The 11,891-nt window shown below is 35.8% G+C and overlaps 1 protein-coding gene across 3 annotated transcripts in view; it reads right to left on the reverse strand.

Moving 5' to 3' along the window:
- Nucleotides 1–10,913, reverse strand: part of LOC128211208 (uncharacterized) — a 51,345-nt gene extending 40,432 nt beyond the window's left edge. The window contains exons 1-2 of one of the 3 annotated variants that reach the window (XM_052915724.1): nt 2,558–2,827; nt 1,382–2,375 (exon numbers count right to left, since the gene is read on the reverse strand). In XM_052915724.1, coding sequence (XP_052771684.1) covers nt 1,382–2,061 — 680 coding nt within the window. In that variant the 5' untranslated portion in view covers nt 2,062–2,375; nt 2,558–2,827. Of the gene's footprint in view, nt 1–1,381; nt 2,828–10,880 lie in introns of those variants that run through there. The other 2 variants (XM_052915732.1, XM_052915723.1) reach the window with 2 other exon arrangements.
- Nucleotides 10,914–11,891: the final 978 nt, after the last annotated feature.

Here is an 11,891-nt window from a genome sequence, read left to right on the forward strand (position 1 = left end):
TAGAAATTAATGCATGAACAATGTATGTGTTGTATAAGTCTGTTTTGTATTATAAATAGTATGGAGTTGCGCAAACCAATTGTATGATCGCCGTCAACAATTATGTGAAGTATAAGGTCAATTGAGCGAAAGGCCCCAAATCTTTAACTGAACACAATGTGCCCTAAAACTTTAACATTAGTTCCTAAGTCAATAAGGAGCAATACTTTGTATTTAGGATTGTATAGAATTATGTGACCTACTGCACAACTGTGTTATATGAAGTGATTTGAATCAAGGGTATTGAAGTAATAAAACGAAAATTTGTCCTTAACTTTGCCCGGACGCCGTCGCCAACGCTGACGCCGACGCTTGTACTGGTAGTTCAGGAATACACGTTGCTGTAAGCCCTCAAGCATTTTAAAGCGCTCTCACAGATTTACCACTTTGACAACTTTTGTTTTCATTTCTTGCCTTGGAATTAGCCAATTTTTGCCTAAAAATCTGAAGACCAATTGTATAAAACTGCTGACAGATCAAATCGCAGTGTTGCATATTTCCTTTCGAAAATTATTGTTTTATGGTAAAAAGCTTTTCTAACGCTTTAAGAAAATGCATATACATTTGTGTAACATCAACTTTTGAGCACAACCTGCGATCTGATTTTTTGTCAATACTATTTGTCTTATACCACTGGTTTCCAGACATTGACGCAAAATTCGCAAATTCCAAGACAAAAATAAAAAGCTGTTAAAACGATTAATCTGTGAGAGTGCAGCTTTAAGAACAAAACATCATGCAACGTTACATTAAATGATTCAGATTGGTGACCTGAAAATCTGCATTTCAGATTTAATAATCCTAGAGTTAAATATATTACAAAAAACACATGGACTTTCAGGAGGCGGGTTAGTTTTTTCTTCTCTATCATTTGGTCAATTATGCGACCCGGGTTCAATCCCAGCCTGGATGCATGTGAGTTTGGTTTGTGGTCACCAAGTCGGACAAGTGGGTGTTCTCCGGGTACTCCGGTTTCTCCCACTACACAGACCACACTCGCGCATAACATAGTACCAACGAGTGTGATTACTATAATGTTGTTCTTACTTCAAAATCGTTGTTAAATAAATAAGTTTATAAAAATTAGTAGGTTTACTAATGCTATTATAAACCAAAAGCAATTTTGAAATTCAGGCCAGCGCTTAATAGGTGTGGTACCCTCGCTCTGCATACAAAACGTCGTAAACGCACGTGCGTTTCAAGAAATGCAAAAAAATATATCTGACGATTTTATTAACAATGTCGTTCGTAATTTGCAGAACAAATACCACTTAGCGGAAAACCACGCGCTAATTTGCCTTTAATCATTAACAAATACAACATCGTGCATGTATAAACTTACTTAAAAATGCGTTCTTTTTCTCTGCCCGGATCGGAATACGTTTCTGTCCAGATTCTGGCCCTCTGTCTAGCAGCTTCCACGCGCGATTGGCGAGTTCCGGTTGACTCCGCAGCCGCTTCCGCCTTCTCTCCAGCTTTAGGGGAAAGGTTGGTTAGCGATTGTAAGCGGACAGCATTCTTTCGGACGCCTTTTACCTGGTGCGAAACCCCAGTTGCCGAAGCGCCAGCATCTTGGTCTGTCGGTCTGAGTTTTTTTGGCGGCCGACCCGCTGAACCGTCCGAACTACTATCACTGAAGCGAACACGCCTGTCTCGATCAAATATTTCTGTTAAAACGTCTTCGTCAACCGCCATAGGATCTTGATTAAGTTTCAAACCTGTTTTCCGCGGTGACTTTGCATCAATTTCATCACGATAACTGACGGAGTTGCTCCGGTTGATTATTGTCTTTCTCTTCCGTTTTTCACGCTCCTCTTCCACGCGTGCTACGTCCTCCGACCTTGATCTGTACTTCCGTTCAAGGTCACTGCTGCGAAAGTTATTTCCGGTTTGCGAAAGTTCGAGCAATGAAGGCTGTTGGCGCCGGGGAGTCCTCTGTGTTGAACTTCCAGTAAAAGCGCTTGAAAAGCTATTACTGCTGGTAGGATTCGGAGCTCCGACCGATCTCAACAGACTTGTCATTGCTTGGGATGTTTTGTTTTATATTTGTATCAACAATAAGTTAAAACTCCAGTACTGTTTACAATATAGATTTATAGTTAATCAGTTTTAATACATGCCAGTTTGTTTCCTATTTACAGTCAGTAGATTCTGATGATATTCAACACCTTTAAAGGGCTTTATAAAATGAGCCATTATCGTTCATTTTAAACAAACCCTTCACAATTACTTGAAAATAATCCACAAAAAGTTAGTTAAAATATTTCAACGAGTTCACAACACTATAATGATCCATTTCCGTATGTGTTGGTCACTTTAAAATTGTAATAATATTCCTGTAAAAGCCAATATTCAAAACCAATAAATCTCATTTACCTCACACTTCCTTAATTCTGAAGAAAAGCTCAAATATTTGATTTTGTTATTGTTCATAACGATAAGCTATCCCGGCGAACACTGACAAAAATACGATTTTAAATCTTAAAAAAATAAATTAATATAAATATGTTAATCCCACCATGGTCACTCAAAAGTTTGCACAATTTATAAATACCTTCGGACGATTAATCCTAAAGGTTTATCTTTTTTGAAACAAGTCATTGACAAAAACATAAGATATCGGAAAATATAAGAGTAAGTATCTTAATGCCATGGCGGTTGAAATAAAGCAGCTTTACGCTGTCATAAAAATATTTCACTGTAACTATGTGTGAAACAGCCGCATAGAATTGCATAATATTAACGAACTGAAATTTTGCTTAAACCACTTCGATTCACTGTCCCCGCATTCAGTTATTCAACATTAATCCATTAATATTGTTGTAATAGAAGAGATATGTTTTTTCACTAAGCATGTTTAATCTTATTTTGGTGATATATAACATTGCTTAAAGATTGTTCTAAATTTCCAAATCAAGCTCTAATTCATTAGAACAAATTTTCTGTATAAAAATCAAGAAGCGAAAAACATAAACCTCTGTTTCCATACTTCCCCTTCAAATGCTCATACTTATGCTATAATAATCTTAATGACATCCTTATATAAATAAGGGATAAAATCTCTTCAAAAGTGAATGGATACAAGTAATTTCATTGGCAATATTTAACAAAATGGACGAGAAAAGTTGAATAAGAAACATTTTAATGAACGTTAGATATCTCTCTTATATGAAAGCGTATATCCCTGATGATCTTGCCGGACTTGTTTGTTGTCGAGTTAAAGCACGTGAGCCACATGAGCTTGACCAAATTAGTGGTCTAAGATATGTTAATTTCTTTGAAAAGGTTAAAAACATTCTGTCGACAAGATTTTGGCAAGTCGGCAAAATGTTTTCTTCAAGCTTTGTCGAAAAAAAAATCGGAAAATTTATTTGATAAATGAGCTTTTCACAACTCGTCATGAAGGTACTCGTCCAGTGGGTAAAACACAAATCGAGGACCACATGATCAAATCATCAGTATATCATATATACCCTTCCATATCATTGAATTTCCCTTTGGCCTCAAAATTATGTTTCAGTGACACTTGGGGATGTGACGGGGTCAAGCAATAATGCCGCCACTATAGGGAGCGGGCAGACCTTTATAAACCCAACAACAACAACCATTGAATTAAAAACATTTTGGTTTGCCTAAGGCGGGGTATTTTTCCTTTTATAGCATACATCTCATTGTTTTATGACTTTTTCAATATACTTTATATGTAAGACTACTGTTTTACTATAAATTTAATTGTGAATTTAAAAAGATGCGTATTGCAACCTTTGCAACTAAGTCCTTGTCCCAGACCACGACGGATTCCGAGTGACTTTGGAAGCTGAGCGGATTGGAGACCCGAAGGATTCTATGGGTTTCAGTGAGTTGTGGGGTCGCACAATCCGTATAACGTGTAACGTACGGGCTCGTTAGTTGCATGTCAAACACCTCTACGATCAAACGTCTGTAAATCGGCCGTTACTAGCCTTGGATTACCGTGCGGGTTCCGCATTTAAACGAACCGTAAGGGTTTGATCGCCCCGCTCGAAGCCCCTACGGCTCATATTCGATTCTTTGTCGGCTGTTCGGGGCCTGAGTCAGCCAGCACGGGGTCAGGATATCAAACATACATGCATACACACAAGGGTTTTACGCGGGTTCCATGCGACTGTTTACGGGCTAATTCTGCTTTATTAAAGCTGTGTATGCTGCAGTTACCGAACAGCGCCCATACGTTTCCAAAATGCTCCAATAATCAAGCGGGCAGGGGTTCTCTGGGTCTTGGCCTTACGGGGCCCGTAGGTCTCAACTGTCTTGGCCATATCAATTTGAAAGATTTCAATTACGTAGCAAAGCTGCAGGAGGTACCCCCACCATACCGTCGTACTAAAATGAAACCTCTTGAATAGTCATTATCTAACAGGTGAATGTGAAACATTCCCAAAGTAATAATGATGTCTCTACGAACTATGCATGCACTTGAAGTATTCTAAACAGACAGTGAACTCATTCATCATACCTTTTATGTCAAAATAGCATGCAAATTAAATAATCGAATAGAATCTTATCAGGCCATATTTGTGCACTCTTCATTAATCAAAATACACACTTTACTTTGATTTGAACAAATTGAAAGGAATGCCCGAGTCTGAATTTCCAATCAAAAATTGGCTTCTTCGATTTTCGATGTAGTTTAAATTTGAATACCTTTTAAACAAAATTATATTTCTTGAAGAACTCTAGTAAACCCATTTCTACTACAACCCCCATCATCTCTACCGCCATCATCAACACCACCACCACCACCACCACCACCACCACCAACAACAACAACAAAAACAACAACAACAACAACCATACTACCATTTAAATCACAATCTCTATCTAGAACACAATCACCACAAACACAATTACTATCATTAACAACAACAACAACAACAACAACAACAACAACAACAACAACTCAGTTATACCGCTAAATAAACGATTAAGGCTAGTTCATCTCCCAGGTGGCAGAACAATCTTCATTTCACTTAAAAAAGTTTAAAAAAATATTGTTTTGACTTACATTCACTTGCGCGAATTATTGGAAACAGTTTACCTGTTAATTACTTAATCATTTCGTTGCTAAAATTACAAACCTATTATCTACATGCAATTTGCCAAAAATAATAACTGTTTTAGATATTGTACACTCAAATAGGCTGTCGCATATTTGAAATACTCTCTTAAATATTTTTGGCAGTGACATAAATAGAATAACCTGTCCTTAAACCGCTTTATTTAGAGTATTACTGTGTTTTTAAATTATTATCTCGATATAATATGAACGGGGGATTAAATTATGTGTGTTTATCTATAAATGGCTTTATAAAAAAAGCGTAGCTATGTTGTCAAAACAAAACCGTAGTCCGGTATTACAGTTGTGGATAGTGTGATAGAAAGCGTATTGCACACTTCACAATATATATTGACGATTTCTTTCGCAACGGACCACATCTTTACAACATCTTGGTCAAATTTGTCGCAAAGAAGCACCTTTTTACAATTTATTTGACATTTCATGAAATCACATGTTTAACAGATTTGATAAAAGGTGTTGTTTTAAACTTTTGAATGAAAAATGAGGCTTGAAGTTAATAAGCATAATCGTTATCACAATATTGCACAATTTTGTGATTTGTGGGCCATCGACGTAACAAAATAGCCCTCAAAACTCGTCCGTTGCCTCGCGGAGACTTTTTCTTTACTGGTTAGTTTTCATCAAAAACAAGTTTGAAAAGCTTGTCGATGCTGTTAGTGATGAGGGCTCTCCAATAGTGCTCATTTTTTACATAAACATATCTGAAAGAAACGCGCATTACGATTAAGATAAAAGAAAGGAGAACTGTTTTTTTATGGACACGTGATCGTAGAAACAGTTACACCGTATATTCACTATCAATGACAAACTAGCTCTAATATATCGTACAAACATACATTGTGTAAATAAAACCACAGCCCAGATTTCAGCCTTATAAGTGATCGAACAAGTAGCGACCGAAATGAAATGAAAATAAATATTGAGAAAAACGATTTAAAAGTTAACAATTCATTGCAATGTGAAGTGCAGGTTTCCAGATCGATTTCAAATAACACATGTTTAACTTATTGATAACTGATCGTGGTGACCAGACCAGGCATTGACAACAAATATAACGACAGTGTTTACCATGTCACTATGTCATACAATCAGAGTTACAATGCACCTTTAACGCACCTTTACCAACGGACTAGGCATAAAGGAGACTAGTGACACTATCCTTTATTGAACGCCTTTGCTGCCTCAATATACTGGTCTACGTACTATCATGTGATTTCTCCATTATGCTATAAACACTTATCAACATGCAAGTTGCATGATCCAATTCGTTATGTGCACACTCTATTGTGTTATGTGTACTTTTGAATATGTTAGGAGAAGTCTCCATTTCGCCATGTGCATACTTTATTATGTTATGTACACCCTTCGATATGTAAGGTGCATTCTCCACTTCGTCATGTGCATACTTCATTATGTTATGTACACCCTTCATTATGTTAGGTGCATTCTCCATTATGTTATGTGCATACTTCATTAAGTTAGGTACACCCTTCATTATGTTAGGTGCATTCTCCATTATGTTATGTGCATACTTCATTATGTTAGGAACACCCTTTATTTAGTTATGTGCATTCTCCATTTCGTTATGTGCATACTTCATTATGTTAGGTGCATTCTCCATTATGCTATGTACACCCTTCATTATGTTAGGTGCATTCTCCATTATGTTATGTGCATACTTCATTATGTTATGTACACCCTTCATTATGTTAGGTGCATTCTCCATTATGTTATGTGCATACTTCATTATGTTAGGTACACCCTTCATTATGTTAGGTGCATTCTCCATTATGTTATGTGCATACTTCATTATGTAAGGTACACCCTTCATTATGTTAGGTGCATTCTCCATTATGTTATGTGCATACTTCATCATGTTAGGTGCATTCTCCATTATGTTATGTACACCCTTCATTATGTTAGGTGCATTCTCCATTATGTTATGTGCATACTTCATTATGTTATGTACACCCTTCATTATGTTAGGTGCATTCTCCATTATGTTATGTGCATATTTCATTATGTTAGGTACACCCTTCAATATGTAAGGTGCATTCCCATTTCGTCATGTGCATACTTCATTATGTTATGTACACCCTTCATTATGTTAGGTGCATTCTTCATTATGTTAGGTTCACCCTTCAATATGTTAGGTGCATTTCCTATTTCGTTATGTGCATACTTTATTATGTTATGTACACCCTTCAATATGTTAGGTGCATTCCCATTTCGTCATATGCATACTTCATTATGTTATGAACACCCTTCATTTAGTTATGTGCATTCTCCATTTCGTTATGTGCATACTTCATTAAGTTATGTACACCCTTCAATATGTTAGATGCATTCTCCATTTCGTTATGTGCATACTTCATTATGTTTTGTACACCCTTCGATATGTTAGGTGCATTCCAATTTCGTCATATGCATGCTTCATTATGTTAGGAACACCCTTCATTTAGTTATGTGCATTCTCCATTTCGTTATGTGCATACTTCATTAAGTTATGCACACCGTTCAATATGTTAGGTGCATTCTCCATTTCGTTATGTGCATACTTCATTAAGTTTTGTACACCCTTCAATATGTAAGGTGAATTCTCCATTTCGTTATGTGCATACTTCATTATGTTATGTACACTCCTCAATATGTTAGGTGCATTCTCCACTTCGTCATGTGCATACTTCATTATGTTAGGTACACCCTTCATTATGTTAGGTGCATTCTTCATTATGTAAGTTACACCCTTCAATATGTTAGGTGCATTTCCTATTTCGTTATGTGCATACTTCATTATGTTATGTACACCCTTCAATATGTTAGGTGCATTCCCATTTCGTCATATGCATACTTTATTATGTTATGAACACCCTTCATTTAGTTATGTGCATTCTCCATTTCGTTATGTGCATACTTCATTAAGCTATGTACACCCTTCAATATGTTAGGTGCATTCTCCATTTCGTTATGTGCATACTTCATTATGTTTTGTACACCCTTCGATATGTTAGGTGCATTCTCCATTTCGTTATGTGCATACTTCATTAAGTTATGTACACCCTTCAATATGTTAGGTGAATTCTCCATTTCGTTATGTGCATACTTCATCATGTTTTGTACAACCTTCAATATGTTAGGTGCATTCCCCATTTCGTTATGTGCATACTTCATTATGTTATGTACACTCTTCAATATGTTAGGTGCATTCTCCACTTCGTCATGTGCATACTTCATTATGTTATGTACACACTTCATTATGTTATGTGCATTCTCCATTATGTTGTGTGCGTACTTCATTATGTTAGGTGCATACTTCATTTTGTTATGTACACCCTTCAATATGTAAGGTGCATTCTCTATTTCGTCATGTGCATACTTCATTATGTTATGTACACCCTTCGATATGTTAGGTGAATTCTCCATTTCGTTATGTGCATACTTCATTATGTTATGTACACCCTTCAATATGTTAGGTGCATTCTCCATTTCGCCATGTGCATACTTCATTATGTTATGTACACCCTTCCATATGTTAGGTGCATTCTCCATTTCGTTATGTGCATACTTCATTAAGTTATGTACACCCTTCAATATGTTAGGTGAATTCTCCATTTCGTTATGTGCATACTTCATCATGTTTTGTACAACCTTCAATATGTTAGGTGCATTCCCCATTTCGTTATGTGCATACTTCATTATGTTATGTACACTCTTCAATATGTTAGGTGCATTCTCCACTTCGTCATGTGCATACTTCATTATGTTATGTACACCCTTCATTATGTTATGTGCATTCTCCATTATGTTGTGTGCGTACTTCATTATGTTAGGTGCATACTTCATTATGTTATGTACACCCTTCAATATGTTAGGTGCATTCTCTATTTCGTCATGTGCATACTTCATTATGTTATGTACACCCTTCGATATGTTAGGTGAATTCTCCATTATGTTATGTGCATACTTCATTATGTTAGGTGCATACTTCATTATGTTATGTACACCCTTCAATATGTTAGGTGCATTCTCTATTTCGTTATGTGCCTACTTCATTATGTTAGGTGCATACTTCATTATGTTATGTACACCCTTCAATATGTTAGGTGCATTCTCTATTTCGTTATGTGCATACTTCATTATGTTAGGTGCATACTTCATTATGTTATGTACACCCTTAAATATGTTAGGTGCATTCTCCATTTCGTTATGTTCGCACTACAGTACGGTATGTGTACTTATCAAAACGTTACCGTAGGTACATTCTCTATTTCGTTAAGTGCATACTTCATTATGATACGTGTATATATCAATGTTTCACGTGCACTCTCCATTTCGTTATTTTATCCTTCGTTTAAAGTTTAAACGTCAATTAAACTCCTTACAAACTAGTAGTTTCTAAGAGGCACACTATAGTTAACACATGATGGACGCAATGTTTGTTTACTTTTTATGCATTATTATGTTTAACTCATTTGACTTTTTTGATAAAACAAAAGCCATATGATTTGTGAACAGTTTAATATTATATTAACCCTTGTAAATGGGGTTTTCAATTAATATCTACGTGGCCACAAATTCGAAATCGACATAATGTCACTAACATCTATTTTATCTGTACACAAATGTCTTTTTTTTGTTTTGTTTATTAAAGTCGAATGAGTTTAAGATAAAAAGGCAGTAAAGTTTAAAACAATTTATATTTAAAAGCTGCACTCTCACAGATTGACATATTTTTAGTTTTTGTCTCAGAATCAGGTGATATTCGAATCAATGCTTTCCATTCAGTCATTTTAGATAACACGCCACAGAACAGATCTCAACAATTTTAAAAACTGTCGAAAAAATATTTTTTTTCAAAGCGTTTTAAGCCATAAAACATAAATTGTCGCAACTATTAGTTAGACTGCGATCTGATATTTTACCAGCAGTCTTGTATCGCTGGTTCATAGACAGTTAAGCAAATATTTTCTGATTCCAAGACAAGAAATAAAACAAAAGTTGTTCAAACGGTCAATTTTGTAAAGAGTGCGGCTTTAAGTGTAACCTATATATGTCCCCTTTAAATACCTGAACTACTGATACAGTAGAAGTAGAGGAGTTCATCGAAGCACATTTTATCGCCCACATAATAATAGGGCTGATCTATATGTGTGCCTCTGCCCTTAAGGTCTTTCATACTGTCTCAAAGCTGTGCGAGTTTTCAAAAAGCAGGACAATGTTACATTTCCAACACGCAACTAAGTAACGTCTCTTATGTGTGAATATGGCCTTGATCTTTATGCTATTGACAGGAGTTTTGAATGCGAAGTTTTGCCTCAAAACCGGGACAAGCTTTGTCAGTAGGTTATTTTTGGAAATAAATAATGCGCAAATATAATAAATCGCGTGTACGTGCGTGCGTTTATGTTACACATTAATTATGTTGTTTTTTTCACAATTTATTTCAAATGGCATTTTCCAATATGCCATTTAAACCAATATGTTTTTATTTCAAGGCCACCAGCTCATTGTTATGTTATTCTATGCATGCTTTTATTCCTGTCGTATAGCTCGTCCAGCTAATGTTTCTTGTTATCTTATACGGCAAACTTTTAAGAATCTTGTATCTAAGTGTCAAGGTTATCAGTGTAAAAGTCAGTCAGACAATGTTTCAATATTTACCATTACAACGATCTCTAAGTGACTAGGATATTTTAAAATCATATAAAGCAAAACAACATACCATAACAAAACAGTTTATTGACTCTCTCCATGGTACAATATCGAAACCTATCCCATACCAAGTAGACTTAATACCTCCCAATTAAAAGTAATTAAATTTAGATTTTCATATGGTATTTCTTCATTCAGAAAGTCACGTGATATGCAAATTTCGTAGTGACGTTGTGCGCGCTTAATTCATTCAAAATTTACTTAAAATGCTTTTATAATAAATGTACTTTAAATATTCCCCTCAGGTCAGTATAGTTTGTTTTTTTATTCAGATCATTTTTGCTATTTGTTGAGAAAACAATCATGTGAGTTTTGTTTTAAATATCTCAAATGAAAATGAAAGCAAATACCATTAAACTTGTTATAATTAGTTTAATTTTTTTCTCACATTTCCAACTAGTGGATTAAGAGAGGGCGCACATTTCTAAGGGTTGCGCCCCCTCTAGCGTCAATTCCTGAGGCCGCCCCTGTTTCTCCCTTTTTATCATACCCTATATAAACTGGAAGCGTGTAGAGTTATCCTTATTCATCGAAACCTTATGGCACACTTTACTCATAACTAAAAACAGTAAACCTTAAGTTTATAACTGTTAGAATTACAGAACCTGAGATGTCTGTGCATTTTGATTTTGAGGTAAGTTGGTCAAATGTCCATGCCGTGGTGACAATAGGATATAACATTCAGCTGGAAATCGGTTTCCGATTAATATAGGAAAAACGCTTAGGCACAGGGTCCGTAAACTCTTCAGGTAGTTTGATCATGACCATGAAATGAACTTTATTAATTTTGATGTCAGTGGGTCAAAATTTGATGATGACATATAGCCCACATCAATTTTTAGGTCAGTGGATCAAAGGTCAAGTCAGTGGTGACATTTCATAAGCTGGAAATCGGTTTTCAATTAGCATATGAAGCACGCTTTGGCACGGGAACCTTTGTAGGCAGGTTGGTCATGGTCATCAGATGAACCCTATTGCTTTAGAGGTATGTGGGTCAAAGGTCAAGGTCGTTGTGAAGGTA

This window comes from Mya arenaria, chromosome 12, assembly GCF_026914265.1.
Source record: "Mya arenaria isolate MELC-2E11 chromosome 12, ASM2691426v1".
Taxonomy (NCBI): Eukaryota; Metazoa; Mollusca; class Bivalvia; order Myida; family Myidae; genus Mya; species Mya arenaria.